The sequence below is a fragment of the Meleagris gallopavo genome, chromosome 17 (assembly GCF_000146605.3).
Source record: "Meleagris gallopavo isolate NT-WF06-2002-E0010 breed Aviagen turkey brand Nicholas breeding stock chromosome 17, Turkey_5.1, whole genome shotgun sequence".
Taxonomy (NCBI): domain Eukaryota; kingdom Metazoa; phylum Chordata; class Aves; order Galliformes; family Phasianidae; genus Meleagris; species Meleagris gallopavo.
The window spans coordinates 7,717,589-7,740,584 of record NC_015027.2 but is presented as its reverse complement, the minus strand read 5'-3'; the positions used below and the strand labels follow the sequence as shown (position 1 = coordinate 7,740,584).

The following is a 22,996-nucleotide window of genomic DNA, read 5'->3' as shown; positions in this document are numbered from 1 at the left end:
CACCTCCTCTCGGAGGCCGCTCCTCCCTTCTCAGGGTGTGTTCTGCCGAGGGGATCCTCGCTGCGGAAGACAAAGAGAGGAGCGGATCCCTCTCCGCATCCCTCCCTGCATCCAGGCGCTCGGGGGATCTTTGACCCCGGGCCAACTCTTGGAACGCTGCGAGAGACGGGCGGTGCTTCCGAACGCACCTTTGGGCTGGGGACGGCCGTTTTCTGCCGCTCTGCTGCTGGAGCAGAGCAGACGGCTTTTGCCCACCGGCGGCCGATAGCATAGTTCTGTCCCCTTCCCCACCCGCTGTGGGCAGGAATGTTTTCCTCCTCGCCTCCGTCCCCCAGCAGCGCACGACAAACTTTAGCACGTCCCCAGACCGAACCGCTGCGATCCAACGGGGTATTGAGAAAGCAAAGGTTGGATCCCAGAGCTGAGACTTTGCAGGCAGCCAAGTCACGCTCCCAGTATAACCAGCAGTTCAGCCTGACTTCCCATTGCTGGAGCTGTGAGTTTCCTTTTTGCTTAGGACCTCTGTTGGATGCCCGCAGCACACGGAGCCTGGTGTTGGTGGCCTGTGGCTGTAGGAGCAGCCTGGGGTTGAGACAGTACCACCTCTGCAGGAATATCCATTCCTGCAGGTTCTGGGCCCTCATTCTGGGGGATAGGAATGGCTGTGGCTTTTTGCTGTACAGAGCAAAGTTTGCTTTCCTTCTTAGAGCCTCAAATGATGCCACCTCCTTCATGCTCTGCTGGTTTGAGCAGAGAGATGGGATGGAGCTGCCCTCGGAGCCGTGTGGCCAACGCATCAGCTTTGCCCCATGTTTATGCACATCCCCAAGCACAGCAGGTGAAACACGAGGGCCTTTATCATACTTTTACTCAATGTTTGATCAGAGAAAAGCCCTGACTGTCTCTGCTCATCCCCTCCCTACCCAAGCACCCACAGGAGAGAAACTGGCATCAGCAGATGCTGAGGTACTGCTGAAGCTGACTTGGGCTGATCCCATTTGGAGGGAGAGCTGCTGAGTAAAGGCTGCAGGGTCTGGTTGGAGAGGTGCAAGAGGGGCTGGGTCAGGAGAAAATCACTGTAAGGTGAAGTTTATGGCTGATGGTGATGGATAGGAGAAGACAACCCCTGGCAGGCTGATGGCGATGGGGTTGTGCAGCAGCAGAATGAGCTGCCTGAGCTCCATGCTGCTGGGAGGAGGAGCAGCAGGTTTGTAGCCAAGGGATCGGCTCATTGCAGAGTGGCTTTGTGTGTCTCCTCCAGTCTGCGTGGTTTAAAAGTGGAATCAGGGTGTGAATAATAGGAGCTAATGAGAAGCACAACAGTGCAGGGCTTGGTTTCTTCCCACATTCTGTCCGACTAGGGGCACTTGCACCTCCCATCAGGGCATTGCCTGGCCCCATACCAAACATAGGTACATATGGTACTGCTGACTGCAGTTGAGCTGGGCACAGCATGGCTGTTAGAGTCCTCCCAAGAAGTGTCTCTTAAGATTAGAATGGGAAAAATGCAGAGCAAGCAGAGATCCTCTATTTGCTCACATTCTGTGCCTCAGGCACATCTGCTTGTCACTGTGCTGATGTCCTGTAATGGGGATGTTCTGCTCCACCTGCTTTGGGCCTTTGGGACAGGTAAGCAGAGCCTAGGTCCGTGCCAAGAACAGAAGAATGATGGCTCTGGGTCAGCCCACAGTCTCTCTCCCTATATTAGCAGGGGCTGTTGGCAGTGCCTGGAGAGAAGATAACAGGAGGGATGGAGGTTGCTCTTTCCCTGACTATTGTTCTGGCTGCTGACCAGGAGATGGGAATCTCTGCTTTTAATTACTCTTTGCCCTTTTTGCTTTCCTAAACCTTTTTTGAACCAAAGCAAGCACAGCACCTTACAGCAGTGTGTTCCAGCACCAGACTGTGTTGTGTGCAGAAATATTTGTTCTGAATCTGTCACTCGCTGCTTTTCTTTGCTGCTCTGTAGCTAAAAAGCATGGAAGAGACAGCAAGCTATCGTTCTGCATCCCTTTCCCCACCCCATCTCTAATGATAAATCTTTGCTGTGTCTGTTTCTTGGGCTCCTGTGGCTCAGAGCAGGAAGCCCTGCCTGGCAGTGGGGCTGCAATCCCAGCTGCTGCCAGGGAGGACTGCACTGCACACACCCATGTGCTGGGGCTGCTCTCATCTGTATGCTGCTCGAGCGGGATCCGAATGACAATCCTAATTATGTTTGCCTTGTATAAGATGAAAGCTGCATTTCTGACTGGGCTGGGAATGTAATTGATTAATTTAGCATTTAAGAAGGGAAAGAGGATTAAGGTGGTGGTGAAGCTGTGCTGCCAGGCACTGTGTTTGCTGCCTCGCACCATGCTTCAGCTTTTGCTTGCCTGCAGAGCAGCTCGTCTTGCCTGACATTTCTTGTGGGGTGGCTCTGAGCTTGTTGCACATCTCTCCTGGAGAAGAGGGAGTTGAGTCCTGGGGAAGACACCTACAAAGAGCAATTCCAGGCTTCAGCTTTAGTTCCTTCTATCTGGAGGCAGGAGCACTTGCTGTTTTGCCCCCACTCTGTCTGCAGGAGAGGGAGATGTATGTGGGGAGCTCCATAACACAGACTCTTGTAGGCCATTGAGCAGAGCAGTACAGACTCGGAGAAGGTCCACTCTCCCACAGCAGCACACATTAGGGAAGAAATCTCCTTATTGTGCAGAATGCAGGGAAGGGAAGGAAGGGCACAGCATCAGTGGGACTCTGCTCCTGGGGAATCCCTGCAGTGCCTGTGCTGGCAGCAGTAACTGCACGCACACAGGCACCACTGAGACTGTGCTTAATGCAGAGGTGGTAACAGTTTTCTATGTAATATTTATTAGTTCTTCAGCCTTTTCCTTCTCACACTGAGGCTCTCCCAGTGGGTCACGAGGCCCTGAAGTATCCTGGTGCTCCAGGGCTAAGGCAGAAACAACACTTAGAAGTGGCAGAATTCTGCTTAAGTAATCATGGACATCTGCTCGTTATGGCAAATGGATCATGTTCTAACAGGGCCTATTAAGGCAGATTTGTTGGGCTGAATATTGCTGCCCTAATGATCACAGGTGTGCTGGGCAGCAGTGCTGCATGCATAGAGAGATCATGAGTCCTCTCCAGTGGTGCGTGGCATTAACCTGATTTCTTTGCATAGGAGAATTCTGAATTTTCACTGCTTTCACAACGAATCAGTGAGCTTTCTGAGGTATGTGGGGGGTTTTTTATTCTCTCCATGCCGGGAACACTCTGCACCCATATTACTTAGATGGGTTTTGCCATGATTAGATGAGGTTGCAGTGTGAGGTTGGGTGCTGGGAGGGGTGGAACATTGCTGGGCTCAGCAGGAGCAGTGGAGGAAGTTCACAGACCCAGACTGTCCCGTGGGCTTCTTGCATTTTCAGCATCAGAGACATCTGATCTTGTAGCGTGTCCCACTGGGATCCCATTTGATGTGTTGTGTCTCACAAAAATATTTCTAAAGAGCTTTTTAAATCCCTGCCTTAAAAGGGACCGCAGCAATTTCTAGAGTTACACTTCCATAAAAGAATTAAACCATCTTAAACCTATAGAGGGGCGGCTGAAGGCAGCGCTTGGTGCTGTTAAGCTGCTTTTGGCATTTGAAACTGCCAAGCACACAGATTATATTGGCTCTGAGCATCTTAGCATGCTGCTAAACCGCTGAGAGCAACCATAGCCCCCAGGGGAGCACAGGACCTGCTGTTGGTGGTGTGTACCTTACCTCTGCCTCAGGCTTTCAGATTGTCCAGTCATGTCTGTCCATGGCAGAAAGATCCTCAGGGTCCTGGTGTGCCCGACTGCTTAGCTTGAGCTTTTCCAGGAGGCTACAGCACAGCCCCGCTCCCTCCAGCAAACAGGTTTCCCCTCCTTGTATGTGCTGTTAGCACCACAGCGCTGCTCAGCACCTTTGGGCTCTGTCAGGTTCAGATAGTGCCCACCTGTGCCACTTCTTGTGCACGCAGCATGCTGCTCCCCCAGTGCCCTCCTTGCAGCCATGCCTCCTGCCGAGCTGCAGATGGAGCCTTTCAGACAGGCTGTCAGAGCCCATGAGCCTCACCAGATGCATTCGCTGCATTAACCTTTGAAGCCAAGTGATTTTCTGTTGTCAGAACAGCAGAGGCCGGCAGACAACCTTCCACCCTCCCCTCCTTCTTCTTCCTCCTTGGCCTCTCCTGTGCTGACCGTAGCAGTTCTGCATGGCTTTGCCTCATCGCGTCGGTCCGCGCAGTTCACCGGTGAGGAATTTCATCCACGCCTTAAAGGGCCGAGTGGTTGAGGTTAGGGAGATCTCCAAGGGACTGCAAGCAGTCCTAAAAGGAGGGAGGTGAGAGGGAGAAGAGCTTTAGGGGGGCTGGCCTCGGGATGGTTCTTGTGAGAACGGTGGCCGAGTGCCCTCATCCTCTGCATGGTTGTGGCACAGGGCAAGGGAGAAGCACTGGGGTTGCTTGAACCCAAGAGGGACTGCTGGCCCTCGGCGTCCCTCCCTCCCTGGGGCTGCTGGTGTGCACGAGCCTGCTGATGGCTGAAGTGCAGTCTGACAGTGAAACAGGGCAGCTGATCCCTAGGGGTGATTTCATCCCCTCTTTTTCGAGCCAAACCCAGGGCTGCTCCACAAGCCGAGACAGCGAGCCTGTGCTTGGCGAGCACCAGGAGCCGGGAACCAGGAGCCTCTCGTCTGAAAGGTGCCCAAAGCCACGGATGGGGCAACCGGCCCACGGCGAGGGGTTGCAGCCGGCCCATCTTTAAGGTCCGCTCCAACCTAAGCCATCCTACGAAAGGCGCGGACCCGCTCGCAGGCTGCGTTGGAATTTCCTCCCGTCTATGCCACCTAGTGCCCGACGCCAGAACTGGGGCTGCCCCGACCTCACCGCAGCCCTCGGAGCAGCCCGGCTCCCCGGGGACGGGTCTCCCTCCCCTCGGCGCTGTGCCGGGCTCTGGGTGCCGGCGGGACCCCGACAGGGGCTGCAGGTAGGAGCGGGGACGCACGTGTGCACTGGGGGAGGGGCAGCGGCCCCGGCCGGGGGCTGCAGGTGAGGTCCGGCTGAGCTCCGGGAGCTGCAGGCAGGGAAAGGAGGGCCCGGGGCTCGCCGTGACCCCGCCTTTGCTTTCCAGGCGTTCTTGTGATGTTTTAATGGACTAGAAAAGACTGACCTCTGTCAGAACTGGAATTCTCCTTTTTGATGGATTTCAGTGCTGCTCCAAGGGGAGCGAGAGCAACCTTTGCTTAGGGGAACACCAACAAGTTTTGCTTAGGGGACCACCGTAGGCAGAGCTCTTGTTTTTGTATGTCAGCACAGTTTGCCGGGCATAATCTTTTGTGCTATGCTGTTTCTTAGTGAGTTCCTTGCCTGGAGTTGCTTTCCAAGCAGCTCATGCAGCTGGTGCTCCTTTTGCCAGCTTCGATTCTTAACTCTGACCTCTTGAGCCTTTTCAGGGAAGTGCAATTGCTCCATACAGACCCAGTTCTCTAAGCTCTAAATGGAATGGGATGAAGCAGGATCTGGCAACACCTTGCTTCCTTCTCGCTGTGTTTTTTCCACAAATCTGTGGTTTAGTGGTGGTGAAAGGAGCTGTTAGCTCCCATTGACCAATACACACTTCTACTTCCACTGCACTGAGTTCCATCTGCTCTTATTCATGCTGTTTCATAATATTTTCAAGTTTTCCACAAGCCTTTCAAAACTCTCCTTGATGTCTTTTGCTATCTCCATGTATTGTATGCAGCTGTTTCCTTACTCTGCTCTGCTCATTCTCTTCTCACAACTTTTATTGGCTGAAAACCATTATCTCATATCACTTCTCAGAATTTTATACTCACAGCTTCAGGGAATCAGTAATGAAACTGTCCAAGGAGCAGATGGATGTAACTTAGCTCTCATGGTCACTCCATGAGGCCATGAGCTTTGCTGCTCTTTGTTTTGAGCCATGCTGCTTCTGAAACCTAGCTTTTCCCATTCTTCTTTTTTTATCTCTATACTTACGTAAGCCTGATTTCTTAGGAAGTCTCAGTATCTTTCATTGGAAAGGCAGACTGGCCCACAGCCTCTGCTAGGGTAGGGATGGCTCAATGGTTTTGAGGCTGGAATGCCCGGGGCTCTCCTGGGGCTGCTATTGATTGTGGTGCCTTACTGCTTTTGAAAGGGCAGATCTTTGAAACCAGGGCTCCAGGAAGTCATTTAGGGATGTGTTTGCATCCTGCTGAGTGCTGAAACTCTGGAGATTGGAGTGGAAAGGAAACCCATCTTGAAACAGTCAGTGTTTATCTGCTTTCCCCAGCCAGAGCTCCATCTTCCTGCAGGTGGTATTTCCCCAAAGCATCCCAAGGGCAGCAGCAGGCTGGTGCTCGTGTCCAGCCCCAATTTGCCTGAAGGCCAGTTGGTGCCAGCTGTGCTCTGGCAATCTTTGTGCCTGCAGCCACAGCCGTGCTCTGCGTGGTGCTTCCACACCTGAAGTTGTTCTCTCCCCAGACGGAGCAGTGTAAGGACACACGACAGGCTCCCCAGCAATCTCCTGGCTTCTCACAGGTCTGTAGGCTCCTCTGCTGCTGTCCTTCACTTCTTCGGGTCTTGGTGTCCCTTGGGGCTTTGCATCTTCCCCTGCACAACTCCCTCCCCAACCTGAAGGTGTGCCACAGCCTGTAGCAGCTTAAAGGGTGGAGGGGGGATAGCAAGAGCACTTCTCTTTGTCCTAAGAGCCCCTTAATGAACAGGGCAGCACAAACCATCTGTTCTACATGCAAGAAACAGAATTCAGCGTGCTTTATTGCCAACCCAGTGGCAACAGGAGTCAGCCCCTTTCTCTCCCCAATCCCAACACTGCCTCCCCGAGGCTCAGTCTGTCCCTGTCCTGCGTAGGGTCGGTGCTGCTGTAACCTGGGGACATTCAGTGCTGCGGAGGTGCTGACCTTACGGCTGTGGCTGGCCCATCTGGTCAGAGCAGTGTGGGTAAGGGGATGGCCACGCTCCCAGCTCCCCTGACGCGTGACCCAGCTTTAATTACAGTGACACTGCTGTTAATTAGCAGCTCAGAAACTGTGAGTGTGATTTTCATAAGCTGAGAGTTATGCAGTTTGTCCTTTCTGGAAGAGGTGCGCTGCAAACAGAACTGTAATTAAGAAGCACACACACAGGGCCAACGCTGACTGGTGTGTGAAGTGCATCTGTGAGCCCAACCTGGCATAGGGGCCTTCCTTTGGGACAGTGCTGGTGATGGAATTCCCAAGGGACCACTATGTGAAACAGGCAGGATTTGGCTCTGTTGTGAGTTTTACAAAAGGCTTTTCCCAGTCCCCGCAGCCACTCTTTGATATCGAATTGTTTCCTTGATAAGGATGAGTCTCCTGAGTGTCATCTCCCTGTTGCATTTCATTCCTGCAGCCGTTGCGTTTCCGTGCCCTTCTCAGCGATCCCAAATCAAAGGGATCCATGTGCTGTGGGGAGGCAGGAAGCCCTTTCAAGAGCAGCCAGCACTTCTGGGAGCCGCAGATCTGAGCATCCAGACCGAGTCCTGGGCTCCTGAACTCTGCCTCTCTTCCCTTCTCCTTCCTGCTCTTTTTTCATTCAATGCGCTGTGCCCAGCCTGTCCTGCTGTGCCTGGAGGTTGAAGTTTACTTCTGGCTGAAGGAGCTCTCCCAGGGGAGTGGACTTTCCCCTTCTCTCCCCATTACATTCAGGGCTGATCTCACCTGCAGATCATCCCTCTGCAGATCATCTGACCACACACGGGAGGAGAGGGTGGAGGGAGGCATGGCAGCAATCAGTAAACACGTGATTTCCCATGTGTCAGAGAGCCGTGGGTTGTCCCCAACATATGGGGGACCAAGGCAAAGCAAAACGAGGGACTGGGGAGGGCACTTGGTCCCCTCCATTTGTGCCCAATGGGACTGGCTGCTGCAGCTCTTGTGATCTAATGTCTGTGTTCGCAGTACGCTTTGTCTTGACCTGTATCTTTGGGAGCCAGGTGGTGGTTTCCAATCTGTTGCCATTGTCCTTGCATGGAAGCAGCTTGCTCCCTTGTGTACCCAGTTTGGGCATATCCAGGAGTGTGTCTGAGCCTTACAGCCCTGAGCTCTGCTGGTCCTCAGGCAGAACAGAAAGCAGATTTGTGGAGATCTGTGTGGCAGACCTTGGCTTTTCCTGAGAAAAAGGTCCTGGTTTCTCTAGTTTTAGGGTCCTCTTGCTTTGGTTAGTCTTCAATGGCAATTAGTCACCCAACAACTTTCTGTAATAAGCTGCAAGTTTTCCATTAAGTAGTTCAAACACTTTGAAATTCTTTTCAGTTCCTCTGCTGCAATGCGATCTGCTGTCATTTTTCAGGAGGTACCTTCATGTTTTATTCATTTCCTGTTTACAGCGGGGGAGAAACCAAAGCTATGAGAAAGAGAGCAAACAACAGCCCACGTAGCTGCCGGCGCTGTGCAGTCAGATCGCTGTCAGCCCCTGCACTTGTCACTTCCAGCTGCGTCTGAGTTTAGAGTATATATCGGATACGTGACAGAGAAAAGCAGTGATGTCTGGCAGCATGCTTAAGGGGATTTGGGGGAAGATTCCTAGTTTCAGCCCTGGGCAGAATTGTCTCTGTTCCTTTGTCTCGAAAGTGAGGATATGAATGGTTTTTTTTCATCTGAGCCCATAAGGCGTCCTGATAGGAACGTAAAAATACTGTCGAGTAGAACACATTTTTGTAATGATAAGAATTTGGTGGTCTGGACAGGCTGTGGTGTTTGGGAGCGTTGTGCTTTAACCCCAGCAGACAGGTTTGCACCAACCAGACCCTTGTTGGCTCTGAACAGGTGAGATGGGGGAGAGAATCAGAAAGGTAGAAGTGCAAGAATTGGGATAAAGCAAGGAAACCCCAAAGTGACAGAACAAGATCATGTTTCTGTAAATTACAGTCTTACATACATAAGAAAACGTCCATCCTGGATGTGAATATATATATTATGCAGCTTTCCCGTAAGTTAAAAAGTGGATCTAGCTCTGGTTTTGGTTTGGTTTGTTCCTGTTTTGGTTCCTGTCACACTACAACAAAGCAGCCACAAGTCTTTAAGGTCAGTGAGATTCAGACCATGATTTGGCACATAGGAACACTCTCTTTAAGTGTTCTAGATAGTTCTCTTCCTTATGCTGGCACTGTGTTATGGAAATGGGGTGGAGGGGATCTCTGACTGAAAACTAACTTAATAGGGAAGGAGAAAAAGGAACATCATTCCCTGTCCAATTGCACAAGAAGCTCTGCTTATGACAGTCATTTGTATGTTCTTCCTTCCCCACCCTGACCTACAAACCAGCTGTGGAGGATCCTGTTGGTGTGGGATTTTGATGGAATGAGCTGGGCATTTGTTTGGCTGTTGTATGGAGCTGGTGCCATTGCTGGCAGGTGATGGTAACTCGGATTTCCACTCCATGACCCCCTAGAGCAACCTTTTCTGGTTGTCTCAGCTGAGAAGATGCTCGCATCGCTGTTAGACCTGGCATCTCCTGCTATACAGCTGTACCAGAGATACTCAGCTAATAGTGTGTAAGCTGAGTTGGTCAGACTTTGTCCTAATGCATGACATCGCCTCTCACAGTCAACGAAACCCTTCAGTGAGAGATCAAAAAACATTAATGACGGAAGTTGAAAATGATTTTTTTTTCCTTTTGAGAGCAGTGGTACATCCTTGAGAGATTTCCTCTCCATTCAGAGGCCACAAGACTTCCTCTGATGGAGAAGAGCAGGATGTACCTCTCAAGAGCTTCCCAGGTCAGCAGCCAGGATAATCCCTCTTACGTGATAAACATTCCTTCACCTCTGCAGGGCTCCCAGCCCTCTGGCCCTGAGTTGGGCAGTGCTTCAGCATCAGCTAACTGGGGAGAGTGCAGGAGTGGGTATGGTGGTAGTGATGCTGTAATGCAGAGAGCATCTTTGCTACCAGAGCTTGTGCCATGGGCAAAGCCAGTGACTGGCAGGGCATTGTTTGATGCATGAATAAATGATGGCCAGTGCAGATTCACTCCTGGGACCCAACATCAAACTACTGTCCTCATTCAAGACTGATCTTTCCTTGCTCTCCACCCTGCATGCTGTTCCGCTTACCATGAGAAAGTACGGCATGGAAACTATCTGATCGCTGTTCCAAGCTTGCCCTGTGAGCCAGCAGTTCTTCAGGAGGGGGGTCAGGGGCTGTGCCTTCACTGCCCGAAAATATGACTTCATTACATCACCTCCTTGGCTGACCACTCCCATGTATAAAGTCTTGCTGCCACTCAGCTTTTGAAATCCTTGCTTCTGGGAACCCTTGAGGAATAAGAGGCAAGAGGACAGGGCAGAAGTGCCTTCTTCTGGTGTTGCCAGCAGAAGGGTGAACTGCACCCAGGGAGAGCAGAGCTTTCAAAGTAGTGAGTAAATAGCGTGATTTTATTGTGTTGTCTTCATATTTTGGTTGGATTGGGGCATGAATTAGAGGAGTTGTTTCTTTCCCTATGTTACATCTTTCCTGCTCTTTAGTTATGCTTTATGGAGGGTGTTTCACAAGCCTTCCAGCCCACGTCAATAGAGTGTTTATGTTCTATAAGGACTGCGGGATCTCAATCTACCTCAACGACTTTGGCTTCTCTCAAATCATCTCCATATTAATGAAGGCCAGATCACAGGTGCCAGAGTCTTGATCTGTTTTGCAAATATAATTTAATGTACAACACCGGGCAAACTATTTAACCTCTGTGTGGCCCATTCAGCTCTTGAAGATGCCCGGTCTACAACCAGTTTGCTTATGGTCTTCATTCCTAAATGAGATGGAAGAATTTTGTGGAAAAGCTGATATCTAGGGTCAAGAAACAGACACAGTTTTCCCATGGTTTTGCCTGTAGTATGAGTGGATGTAAAGCAATGACAAGTTTTCTTCACAGGTAGCGAGGAGGAAGGCTGGGAGGCAGGTGCAGAAGGGTGCAGGTACTGTGGAATGGTATTGGGAGTTACTTTCAGAAGCAGAATGTGGGAGAGGCTTCCAGCTGAGGAGTCGAAGAAAAACTGAGCTGTCGAGGACAACTGCATTTGTGTGTAAAGGAACAGATTCTGCCCAGAAAAACAAATATTTAGACATCTGAGGGACCAGAACCGTGCCTAGGAGACTGTGTGCTCATTGCCAGAACAAACAGCCCTCCCAGACATATGGACATCAAAGACCTGGTCTTTGTTATTCAAGGCTGCTCCACTGCAATCTATCTCATTTATTTGTAAAGCCCTTATTTAGCAAAAGCAAGTGAATCTAAGCAGGTGGTATGATTTTAATTTTTTCTACTGGAAACGGAGATCTTCTCCAAGTTCCACTGAAGTCTGTGGAAATCTCTTCAGTGAATGCAGCCCAAAGGCCTTTTTTTTTTTTAGTTTGGAACCTTCTTTCCTGCTCAGATGTTGTACAATCAATAGTTAATTAATGTGTTGATAATGTTAAACAAACCCTCTGCAAAGGACTAAGAAAGTCCAAACTTCAGCTGTGATCTGAGCACCTCCAAGTGCATGCAGAGGGCAGGCTATACTGAAGAAACCTCTGCCCTTGAGAGCGGACATTGTATTTTTGCCCTTTCATCTTCCCCTTTCCCACACTTCAGTATTTTTCCGTTGTCCTGTCTGCCTCCTTCACTCCCTCTTCTTCCATTTTTCCCTTCCAGCACTTTAGAGATTATTCTTTCTCCTGTTATTCCACCTTCTTTCCTCCTCTCTTCCTTCGTTAGCCCTCTCCCCTGTTTTATTCCAGCACGGTGAGGTTGAGTGAAGCCATGTCAGGCTGCTGAGCTGATTGCTGGCTGCTGCAGGAAAGGCAGGTCTGGCAACAAGAACACAGTGCCTTTGGTAGCCCAACAGAAAGGCTTTGCAAAGATGAAAGGGCTTCATAAAGCTGATAAATAAATGGTACATGTTAGTCCTGGAAAATTGAGATTGATGTAAAATTTGGGAGTATTGACTGAGCCTAGGTGGCGATCAATGAATTTATCAGCGAGGAAAGGTAATAAAAGAAGAGCCTTGAACCGTAACAATTTCCAGTAGGGAGGAGCCGGAATGTTCGCGTTGGTTATCAGATAGGACTTAAGTTTTAATGACCTGGTCCTTGTTCCTGTCATTGTGTACAGCTTTGATATATGGAGTTATTGTAGAAAGTCATGAACCAACTTGAACAGAAAATAGGAAATAACATCCTTTATTATCCAAATCAAGAATGCTCTCTTGAAAAAATGAAATAGCAGCGTAGTAAACTGCTCTCTCTTCCATGCTTCCATCCTCTTCATTTGGCTAGAGGATGACACAAGATATAAAGAAATCTCAGGAAATACCTCTTTGCACTGACCCTTCTTATAACCTAAGCCATATGATCTACACATCATTATGCCTTTTGTAATCCATCTGGGTACCTCATACTGCTGTCTATTTATAAGTCCATTTAGATTCATCTCCCTTCTGCATCTCGATTATTGTAAGGATCGTAATGACCTCATGAAAATCCTTTGTGATCATAACTTTATTAATGTTGCTGGTGGCATGAATCCGTGATGTCAGAAAAGTACAGCTTCAAGAGGCTTTATCAGGATTTTCACTCTTTAGACATATCTCAGTGATCTTAGCAGGAAGCAGCCTTACACACAACTAACGTGTTACTGGGTACTCAGAACCTCTCTGATGCTTGCATTGGGATAGCACTGGATTGCAACTTTGTTCTGTTAGAGGAGAAATGTCCTTATGGAAATGTAGCTAACCTGCAAAAAGAGGATATCTCCTCGATTCTGATGATGTATTTATTGAAATATTAGGAAATGAAGAGCTTGGGTTGTGTGATCCGCAATAAAAAGAAGTCTGAAAAGGAGACTCAATTACATGATTTATGTAATCAGCTATTGCTGGTGTCATTTCCTGAAATTCTTACAACAAAATCAGTACATGATGAGAGATGAAGCAAAATAGAAGTGCCTTCATGCTTCCTGATGCTTTTCAGTACCCACAAGATCCACGGAAAGGCTCTGGAGATATTGCTTCATATGCTGCCAAGTGCGCTCCATTAGAGGAAGAGGCAGAGATTTCACTCTGCTGCTCATGTTTCAGTAGTACCCACTAACTGTTAGAGAATGTCAGAGATGGGCATGTCACCAGCATCACAGTCAGAGATAGCAAGCCCTGCAGAATGTACTTTTTTTTTTTATTATTGCAATGCACTTCCATGGACCATGCTATTTCTGTTTGAGGTGCGGCTGTGCTGCTTAGTCATAACAGGACAATGTACTGGATTAATGACTACACAGAGATAAGTGACTTTCCCAAAACCACGTACAATTGAAATGCTGGAGCTGTACGTGTGCATAGCAAACTATTTACCTACCAGAACCAGAAGTACTATCTTCAGATTTCTTAAGATCCTCTGACCCCATCTTCAACTCTCCTTGTACATAAGTGAAAGAGTAACTTGCTGGGGAGTGTCCAGCTTGTTCCAACTCTGCACTGGTGAGGATGTGCCACAGATGAGACTGCACTGCCCTTGAAGAAAAGCCATAGGATTTGACTTTCAGTAATGGGGCAAAGAGTAAAAGTTCTTTTCCCTGTCCCCTCACTTAGGTGTGAAAGACTAAAAGTACATTTTATTTTGTTTGGGGCAAAGGGCAAATATCTTTCTACACTTTATTTAGAGGAGTACTAGAAAGTCTCTTTTGAAGATGGGCCCATGGAAACTCCCTTCCAAATATCTCAAGGCTAGAATGCTTGTGTTTTATAACAAGAATTTGAATAGAAAGGAGATGTAATTTTAAGTAGAGGAGGTATGGCTTGTGTTCCCAAAGTTTTTACCCTTGGTGCTAAGATAGATTTTGTTCATGATTCATTGCAGTACAGGTACTGTCCCTCTAATGTAAATAAGGATCCAGTGTGTCAAAGGTTGGACTAGGATGGACGAACTGGACAGGTTTGGAATTGAGACATTAAACTACTGATCCTGGTAAGTTAAAAGATAGCATCTAGGAGAGCTGACTGTTATCCAAGCAGATTTTGCTTCATCCAGTGTGTGCAGGACAGCCTGCTGACTGAAAAACCAGCTTAGGATGCACAGGCTTGGAGCCTTGCTGTGACCAGATTTTAGGCAGGCTATGATTTGTCTGTGTTGTGTTGTGTTCTGGATGGGCACTGAACTCTCGTGTTCAAACTGGCTCTGAGCTGCCTAGTGTATGGGAACTGCTGAATCACAGCCTGAACCTCTGATCGATCGCCTGAGGCGAGCAGTGAGTCAGCCACAGGAGCACCGGTGAAGGCAAATCACCTGTGCTGCCAGAAGGGGTGGAGCCTGGCTCACCTCTCCTAGACCCATTTAAGAGCTGACCACCAGTAGGAAGGGATCTCTTCTGGAGGTCTCTCTTCTGAAGTTTTGCAGTGAGCCCAGGATATGAGTAAGCATCCTCTTTTTGTTATTATAACTGGCTAAGCCAAACTCTCTGGTTTATTTCATAATTATAACATCTTTATATTCACTGATTGTACACTTACCAAGATCTGTACAGCAGCAGAGAAACAAGCTTTCATTGCCGAGTAATTAGAGTTCAAGGGCAGATATTGCACCTTGAATTTGGGTTACTGCTGGGGTTTATGCTATGCTGCTCAATAGCAAGTGAGCTGCAATCTTTGATCTGCAACTGGAAGCTGAGCAAACAGACACAGGATTACTGCTCAAAAGCAGTAAGTGAGATTTAGTGGTGGAGGACAGGTTTCTCCATCTCTAGGTATCTCTTCTGTTATCCTCCCTGCTATGGGAATGGGTGGTTGAACAGGCAGTGTGTCATCTTATTGCAGCTGGAGCATTAAGCTGAACTAGAAGCGATGATGGTTTAAGTTGGTGTGTAGCTGGGATTGCTGAAGAGCTGATCAGTGACCTTCTATGGCAGGTGGTTGCTCCCATTTGGCAGAGGATGCTCCAGTCAAACATTGTCACAGTTAAATCTGTCAGTGTGTCTGGGTTTAAGCTGCAAGGTACACTTTAAAACTACAAACTACAAGGGCACCATTTGGTTGGGCAAGAGGAGTATTGACCATACTGGATCCTATGGAGATGGGCACTTGGTGTGACCATATATTTGTTCAGTTGCTTAGCCAGAATTTATGAGCTATCGCCAAGATACAGAAAGATTCATCTTTGATCATGTAGCAAAGGAATCAAAAAATGAATAATTATTCAGCTGGTGATAGACAACATTTATGAGTGCTAAGCTGTGCATATTAAAGGGTGTTGGCTCTTGACTCTTCACCTAGTCAATGATTACTTAAGCATTCCTCCAGTACTGTGAATTCAAAAGTAATGAGTTTCAATGGGTTAATCTCTGTAAGTAGAGCTGTACAAATATCAAATAGTACAGCAAGCTTTGGAGAGCTCTTAAGGAAAGACATGTGTTTACTGCTAGCGCTACAGGAACGTACTGGCTCAAGAAAGGGACTCACTGCTTCAGAAAGGATATTCAAAGGATATCAGTAAATAAGGATCTGTGCGAAAGGACAGAACAGATCAGTGGAAATACTCTTGGGAGGTAAGGGGAAGTTAGAAATGACATAAATTGAGCCATTACCCTCACCCTTGAAGTGCTGTTTGGGTTTTCTTCAGCAGCAGAACATGTTTTGTATGTTTTTTTGGTACATCAGATGAAAGTTTACATAAAGAGAATGATAGGACCTGACTATTCTGCCTGAATAAGCCCAGTTCTAATAAACAGCTCCCAGTTTATTGGAAGCAGATATTCTGAAAACATATTTTGCAAGTGGTGGGAGAATAAAACTATTTTAATTAAACGTTTTGATTTTAAATTGGAGGTGAGTGGGAGAGCAGTGTTCTGAATGACTTTGTAAAACTTTAATAACATCCATTTTTTGTGATGCTGGATTAGCTATGGCTTTGACATCATGGCCTCATAGAGTTCATCTGAAGCCTTTCTACCTATAAAGTACCTGTGTGCATCAATAAGCCCTCAATGCCAGGCTTGAAGCAGAGAATGCTGAAGACTTTTAAGCTGTGCCTGAGGAGAGGGAGGCAGCAAGATGTACGGGTGCAGGTAGTGGGACAGGGGCTGATGTGTTGGCTGTGCAGAAAGGTTGAATGGGGCTGTTGTATTTCTGTGGTGAAGCAGGAGCATAGGGTTAGTACTTGGGGACTGCTCTGTGCTCCTGCTCTGGGCAGGACCAGTGCCCAGACCTGAATTTGGAAGCCTCTTTGAACTTCTTTGTGGCTTGACTGAATTTTGCTTTAGTTTCTTTATTGCTGATGCAGGTGAAGACTGCACAAGACTTCTACTTGAATAACTCCTGGTGGGTAGTACAAAAATATATTAGTTCTAAATTCTAGGCTAACACCAGAGCGTAACACCTGTCTCATTCTGTGAGACCCCAAAAAAGGGCTTAGATTTAGAATATGTTTGTTTGTTTTGAATCCCAACTACTTCAATATTTACATCACAGTTTTCCACAGCAGTCTGTGTGAAACTTGAATCAGGAAGGATTTCCTTTGTAAGGGGAGGCAATTGTTGATCACTTGTTTGAAATCTCTCAAGGGCATCATTTGGACAAAATGGGGATGGTTATGGAAAAATGCCTGCTGTTCCCCATTGAGATCAGTACCTGGCAGGAGACTCTGCTTGTCTGTCTGCACGGGTGAGCGTAGGAGAACCAGAGTTCTGATCAGAGGCATCCCAGTGGCTGCTACTGAGTAAAAGGCCTGAGGGGAAAAAGTATTTAGCACATGAACTTGTAGATTGGAATCTCAAGTGCCTTAAGTACATGTCTTATTGCAGTAACTGCAGGGCAAGGCTGCAATAGGGAGGCTGATTGAGAGAGTCAGACCTTTGTGTCTGAGTACAGGATGGAAGGCAAAGGGGAACAAGCCCTTCTATCTTTGTTCTCAAAAGGATAATGCTTAGAAGCATATATTTCAGCAGAGCCGTGGAAGAGCAGGGTTATGTGTGATGGTTTACAAAGTCACAAAGCTCTCTGCCATTTGGGTTAACCCAAACCTGTTGGTAGAAATACTGCATCTGAGCCATTCCAGTTCTGCCCAGGAATAAGTAGCCTGCAGCAGCTCACTGCTGCTTTGGGACTATTTGGGGAGAGATGTGAAGATTCCATTGCAGGGAGCTCTAACCTGGCAGGCGGGAGGCAAATTTGATGTAAAATGTACATTTATAATCTTAGTTCTGTCCTTGTTGTTGTGTAAGGTGATTATCCTCTTGTGTTTACATGATTATACCATATATTAGCCTTCTGCAACCTAAGAACTGTGAATTATGTAATAAAGGAGTGCTTGGTTGAGAATGGCAACGTAAGCTTCAAATCTGGTATATAAGGACAAGGCAGAACATGCCCTGGAAGACATAAAAACAGTTTTAGTGGGAAAAGGGCAAAAGACCCTGAAGAGTTAGCCAGCGTCATGCTAAATCATGTGGAACTGCTAAAAAACAGAAATTTATGCAAAGGTACAGTAAGGATAGCCCACAGAAACAAATAGATCTCACTACCTTTTTTCCCTTTGTAAGAGGAAGGAATGCATAAACCCACAGAATCAGTTCTGGACAGCAGTAGTGTACTTTCTGTGTTGCTTTTGTCCTAGTTTTCTTCAATGCAAACTCTCTTGGAGCAAATAACCCCAGCTAATTAGCTGCTCAGAGGCTGATGAGTCTGGATATTCCCGCAGATGAAAGCTGAAGTTGCTGCCCACTGTTCTTAGTGACAGCTGAGGGAAGTTAGCACAGTTGTACCCAAGAATTTAAACAGTCATCTGGCTAATTAAGTATGAGCACAGACCCCAACTGCTAAGGCTTCCCACAGGTGAACCATTTGCTGTTTGTTACACCACCTCTCTGTGAACTCCCAGTGAGAAGGAAAAGCTACATGATGCATTGGAGACCCAGCAACAGCTTGATGGGAACGCATGTCACTTGCTGACATCTAAATGTGGCCTGGCCCCATGGTAGGCTGCTGGGAACAGCTCTAGGAAGCAACTGCTAAAACAGATCTTGTGCAAGAAGGCAGGATGTGCATACCAGATCCTGAAGTGTCAGCCCAAGTAGCTGTCATAGGGTCTTATGTATGCTTCAGGTGGTTCCACCTATGTGATCAGTTGTGGGCACCTTCGTTAGGTTGTCATATAATGGTAGATCAATAATGGGACCTCCACTGTCAGCCATAAAAAAAAAAAAAAAGCCACTGATGGTTCACTCTATGCAGCAATAGGGTTTGATAACAATATTTCAATTCTTGGTTACTAATACGTGTTTAAATACAGTAATGTTATTGCTATGCATTTGACTTTGGGTTTACTCCCTCTCCTTTAGTTCTCCTGGGTTTTCCCTGACCCTGGCAAGTTCCGTATTTCTGCAGCACACCCACACACCACTGACAGAACAGTTCAAATGCTCTGACCTCAGCCCAACACTGCCTATCCTATTGCACCAGGACTCCTTCAGCTCAAAACCTGCAGTAGTGTTTAAACAAAGTTGTGAAAATTGTGACGTGTCTGCCTGTGGCACAGTGGTGTTGCTCATACAGGTATAACTACTCCTTGCTGGTCCTGGTCTCAGCATTCATGTTACATTTCATGGCTAAGACTGGCTAGTGGACCTTTATGACACTGGGAAATGAGCACGATGCTTTTAATGGCCTCATAGCTCCTCTCTCCAGGAGTGCTGCTGCTGGGACTGCAGTGCTACCCAAGCTCCCAAACAGCTGCATTTGGCAGAGGTCTGGAGGTTAAAAGCAGCCTCAGCAAACACCATAGTCAGCTCAGGTGGTGGTGCACTTCAGAGCTGGGGTTCAAAAGGAGCACAGGTGCAAAAACTCCACTGTTTGAGTAATGAGATGGGACAGGTGAGGAGGGAGAGTGGGTATTTGCAGGCTTCTGGTCTGTCTCCCAACTGCTGCATGGGAAACAAAAACTGTTGGGTTCTGTTGTGTCACAGCCAGAAAGGCAGTTTGGACTGCACGCAGGATGCAGGATAGACTGTGTGCCCACAAAAGAGGTCACGAAGCTTGTGGGAGTTGAGCAGGAGGTTGAGGGGATTATTCTCACCTGAGATTGCTCTCTCTGCTGCAGCAGAACACAATGCCTGGGGCTGGCAGCCAGCTGGGAGCTGTGCCTGGGGAGTGCAGTGAGCTGGAGGGCTCTTCTTAAGGTTAGTGCACTCACCCAACAGCTGAGCATGCAGCACTGAGCTCTTCAAAGGCTCTTCAGAGGTGAAAGAGAGAGCAGAGTTCTGAGGTCAACCCTTCTCTGGTGCTCTTGCATGACGAGGCAGCAAATCTTCACAGGTGCACAGCAACAAGGCAGGCAGCCGTGGAGAACCATGCAGTCCAAGCAGGAGCTGATGGGTTAACATGCCAGCACTGGGCTGGGGTCACCAGGGGCTGGAGGGACAGCCCAGATGAAACAAAGTACCTTCTGCCTAGCTGGAGTGCAGATAAAAGATCCCATGGCATTTCTTGTGAAGCCTGGAGGAGACTGCCAGTGCTGAAGCCAACAAACAAAACTGTCTTTAAACTCTGAGGCTGTGTGTGAGCTATTGTTGGGGACATAATAGCTTCTCTGTTTCCCTGCACAGCAACTGCTCTGCAAACACACCAGCAGTCTCTTTTAAAAGTAGTTGAGTGTAAATCAAGTTCTGAACCTGGAAAGAGGTTTCATCCATTTACCTTTCACTGACCTTGGTTGACATTTGTTTACAGAACAGCACATACAGCACACTGACACCCTGATTTGAGTTGCCTTACTTGGAAGCAGACATCTTTTGTGCTCTGAGACTTGCAGATAAAAGGCTTGGATAGAAAATGGATATTCCCTTATTTGAAATAAGCAGAATGGGAGTGAGGCTGAGGGGCAGTGCTTGCCAATCTCCTCCCTTTGAGGAGTGCTTCTTTTTGGCTGGCCTGGCCTGTTTCCTCCTGTTAGGTCAGCATTGGCACGCTCATTGCCTCCTTGCTCTGCAAGGCACCAAGTGCTGCTCTGACTGCTGGAGGTTCCTCTGCTTTGGGCAGCTGCATAGCCACAGAGGCTGGGGTTGGTGGATCTGCTCTTCGCTCCCAATGCCATGGATTGGTTTGTCTCTGAGGACAGCAGGTGCTTTGGTAAGGTAAAGGATATCTTGGCTATTGCACAAATGTAGTAGTCATGGTGGTAACTGCATTGAACTGGGGGAAGTTGGTCCTTGAAAAAGCTATGTTGAATTTAGGTCTTTTGGTTTTGAATAGTCCTGTAAGGGGAAAGGAAATGGGTCAAAGAGTAGTTATTATTCATGAAGTGTCAGTCCTAGCAAGATGTCAATGACTCTCCATCCCCTCAATAGCTCTTAACTTATCTTGGTGTGTGTGTGGAACATCCGTGCTGCAGGTCTGCTCAGCGTCCTATGTTCACCCACTGATGAACAGTAACCCTGTGCACTCCAGGAGCATCTTTCTGCAGGATGGAAAAATATGGAGACATGAGCGCTGGCAATTGCCTTCTAGAAGTGGCAGCCTTAAGGGAAAGCTGCTCTAGCCAGGGATCCTGAACAGGAGGGTGTTGTGCTTGTGGCCAAATAGCTTCAGCCAAGGTGACATGTTAGTGACTAGGATGTGTGTTGTAGTGGTCACTGAGGTTAAAGCTCTCCGTTTTTTTTTTTCATTGAAGATGATGTGACTCAAAAACTAACAAAGACAGGTTGTTACTGAAGTCATAGCTGCTGGTTTGGGGCTTTTTCATTTCAGGGGCTTTAATACTTTTGAGCTGTTACTCAGGGGCTTCCAGGAGTCTCTGGAGTGCTCAGTGAAATAGACCACTCTGCTAATGGTGTGGCAGTAAGGGGTAAAGGGGAAGCTGGTAAAATCTTTGGAGTTGTTACAACAGTTGTCCTGCAGAGAGAAACCATAACAGCAGTGCTCATAGGAAAGATCTTGATATGAATCTGAGCATGGACATCTATGAGAGGTCCAGGGAAGGAGGTAGCTGCTCACTGCCTGCAGCTCAGCAGTCCATAAAAACTCACTGACAAGCAAGGGCTGGAGAAGCAGGAAGAACATCACTCTGATGTACCTTTCGAGGCCGGAATTGGGCTCTCACTACCTCTGGTCACTCCTTCCAAAATCACCCATCCATCAGCAGAGCTGCTGGGGAAAGAGGAGAAACAGTGGATATGGAAGAAGACAGACGACAAGCCTCCTCTTGTGCCTGATCACCTTCTCCCTAGCAGCCCCAGAAACAGCAAGGTTGATGATCCTGTCTCTTCCCACAGAAAGATGAGGAAGCGCTATGTGGTGACTGGGGTCCTGACTGCAGTCCTGCTGGGGCTCATCTTGTTCCTGGCACTCTTCTTCGGGCTGCGCTCTGACTCGGTGGACACACACGTCTATAAAAGAGCAGCTGTGGCTACAGACGCAGGGCCGTGCTCAATAATTGGAAGGTAATCACTAATTCTGCCACTGTTCTTGTGATCTGTGAAGCTCTTGCTTGAGATGAGACAAAACTGTTCTGTTTCACTGATGCGCAGGTGTACTCAGCTCCCTGTAGACTAAGGAGGCTGTGAGTAAACCTGGGCCCTTACCATTCCCAACCAACGTTAATGCAGTCGCTCAAAGGCAGTACAGTAGACAAAGATTCCCTAGGCACAGAAACAATAAGAATGGGAGATGCTTTTCAAACTCCTTAAAATACCTTTGTTAAGCTGTTCTCCAGTTCTAGATGTACATGCTGCAGATTTCAGGCTCCTTATTCTCATGTATGATGGATGTGGCTGGAATGCCAGTCTCCTCCAGGTACTTTGACACATCTTGCTGCTTTCAGGCTAGTTTGAATGCATCTTTAATGAAGGTCAGTCTGGTCTGTACCCAGACCATCAGGTTCTCTTGTCTGTGGTGATAGAAGCCCAAAGCTGTTAGTGGGGAACCCATAGATCGGGTTGGATAAATGGGCATTAGAGAAGATTTGCTGTATCTGCTCTGATGAGGTGACTCCAGAGCTCAGAGATAGCTGAGACACTGTGGTGTGTTGCCATAAGATGCTTCTCTTCTGCTGCACAGGGACATCCTTCAGCAAGGTGGATCTGCTGTGGATGGTGCGATTGCAGCTCTGCTCTGTGTTGGACTCATGAACGCTCACAGCATGGGCATTGGAGGAGGGCTCTTCTTTACCATCTATAACAGTGCAGGTAAGCGACAGGGCTGTACGCATCTGGAACAGTTCTGCTCCTCCACCTAAAGCACAAAGAGGTGATTTATGCTACCTGAGTTAAGGCTGTCCACAGAATAACTGCCAAGAAACTGCTTCCCAGTGATTGGGCTTATTCTGCCCAGACTGTGACTGGTGCTGAGTTCAGAGCTAAATGTGATCTTCCTTCCTCTGTCTTTAAAGGAAATGTGGAAATCATTAATGCGAGAGAGGTGGCTCCTAAAAGAGCAACAGAAGACATGTTTGGGAACAACACACAGATCTCTCAGAAAGGTAAAGGCAAAGGCTCTTTCCAGTTCCCTTTATGGTGACTCCTGGAACTGGAGAGGAATGGAGCCTTGGGGAAGGGCTGATGAGCGTGTTGAACTTCTGGGAGATGCTGGTAAAAACAGGATTGAAGCAAACTGCTGTATCACTGTGCAGTGTAGACAGTCTATTGCAATTGCTGCTGCGATGTGACAAAAGAGATTTTGGTGTGTGCATGCGTGGACGTTGCCATATACATATAGCTGTGCCCTCTTACTCTAGTGTATTCAACTCTGATGGACTCGGAACTGCAGGCAGGTATGATGCCTTCTGTGTTCTGAGTAGCTTTGCTCTAATACAGAAAAGTGAGAAAAATGACCCAAACACTTGAGTTACCAGCAAGAGGATAGAGGTGTCAACAATCCTGTTAGCATTGCCTGCATGGACTGAGCCAGTAATAATATGTGTGATCCCTGCTTAAAACCAAGGCCAATAGATAAGCCTTCCTCTACACTACTGCTTTTTCTTTTTTGTTTTCTTTTTTTT

The 22,996-nt window shown here is 47.8% G+C and overlaps 1 protein-coding gene across 1 annotated transcript; it reads left to right on the top strand.

The window, feature by feature from the left end:
* Positions 1 to 4,602: 4,602 nt before the first annotated feature.
* On the top strand, positions 4,603 to 22,530 carry LOC104913555 (glutathione hydrolase 1 proenzyme-like). Its single transcript, XM_010720303.2, has 4 exons — positions 4,603 to 4,992; positions 21,273 to 21,440; positions 22,057 to 22,184; positions 22,388 to 22,530. Exons 2-4 carry the CDS (start codon positions 21,277 to 21,279, stop codon positions 22,513 to 22,515), a joined length of 420 nt encoding a protein of 139 aa, XP_010718605.1. The 5' UTR covers positions 4,603 to 4,992; positions 21,273 to 21,276; the 3' UTR covers positions 22,516 to 22,530.
* The last annotated feature ends 466 nt before the right edge of the window (positions 22,531 to 22,996 follow it).

Excerpts from the sequence above, each read along its gene's own strand:
- LOC104913555 (XM_010720303.2), top strand. The coding sequence starts at position 21,277 with ATGAGGAAGCGCTATGTGGTGACTGGGGTCCTGACTGCAGTCCTGCTG. Across the intron at positions 21,441-22,056 it reads CCGTGCTCAATAATTGGAAG|GGACATCCTTCAGCAAGGTG; the intron begins GTAATCACTAAT and ends TCTGCTGCACAG. Across the intron at positions 22,185-22,387 it reads TACCATCTATAACAGTGCAG|GAAATGTGGAAATCATTAAT; the intron begins GTAAGCGACAGG and ends CTGTCTTTAAAG.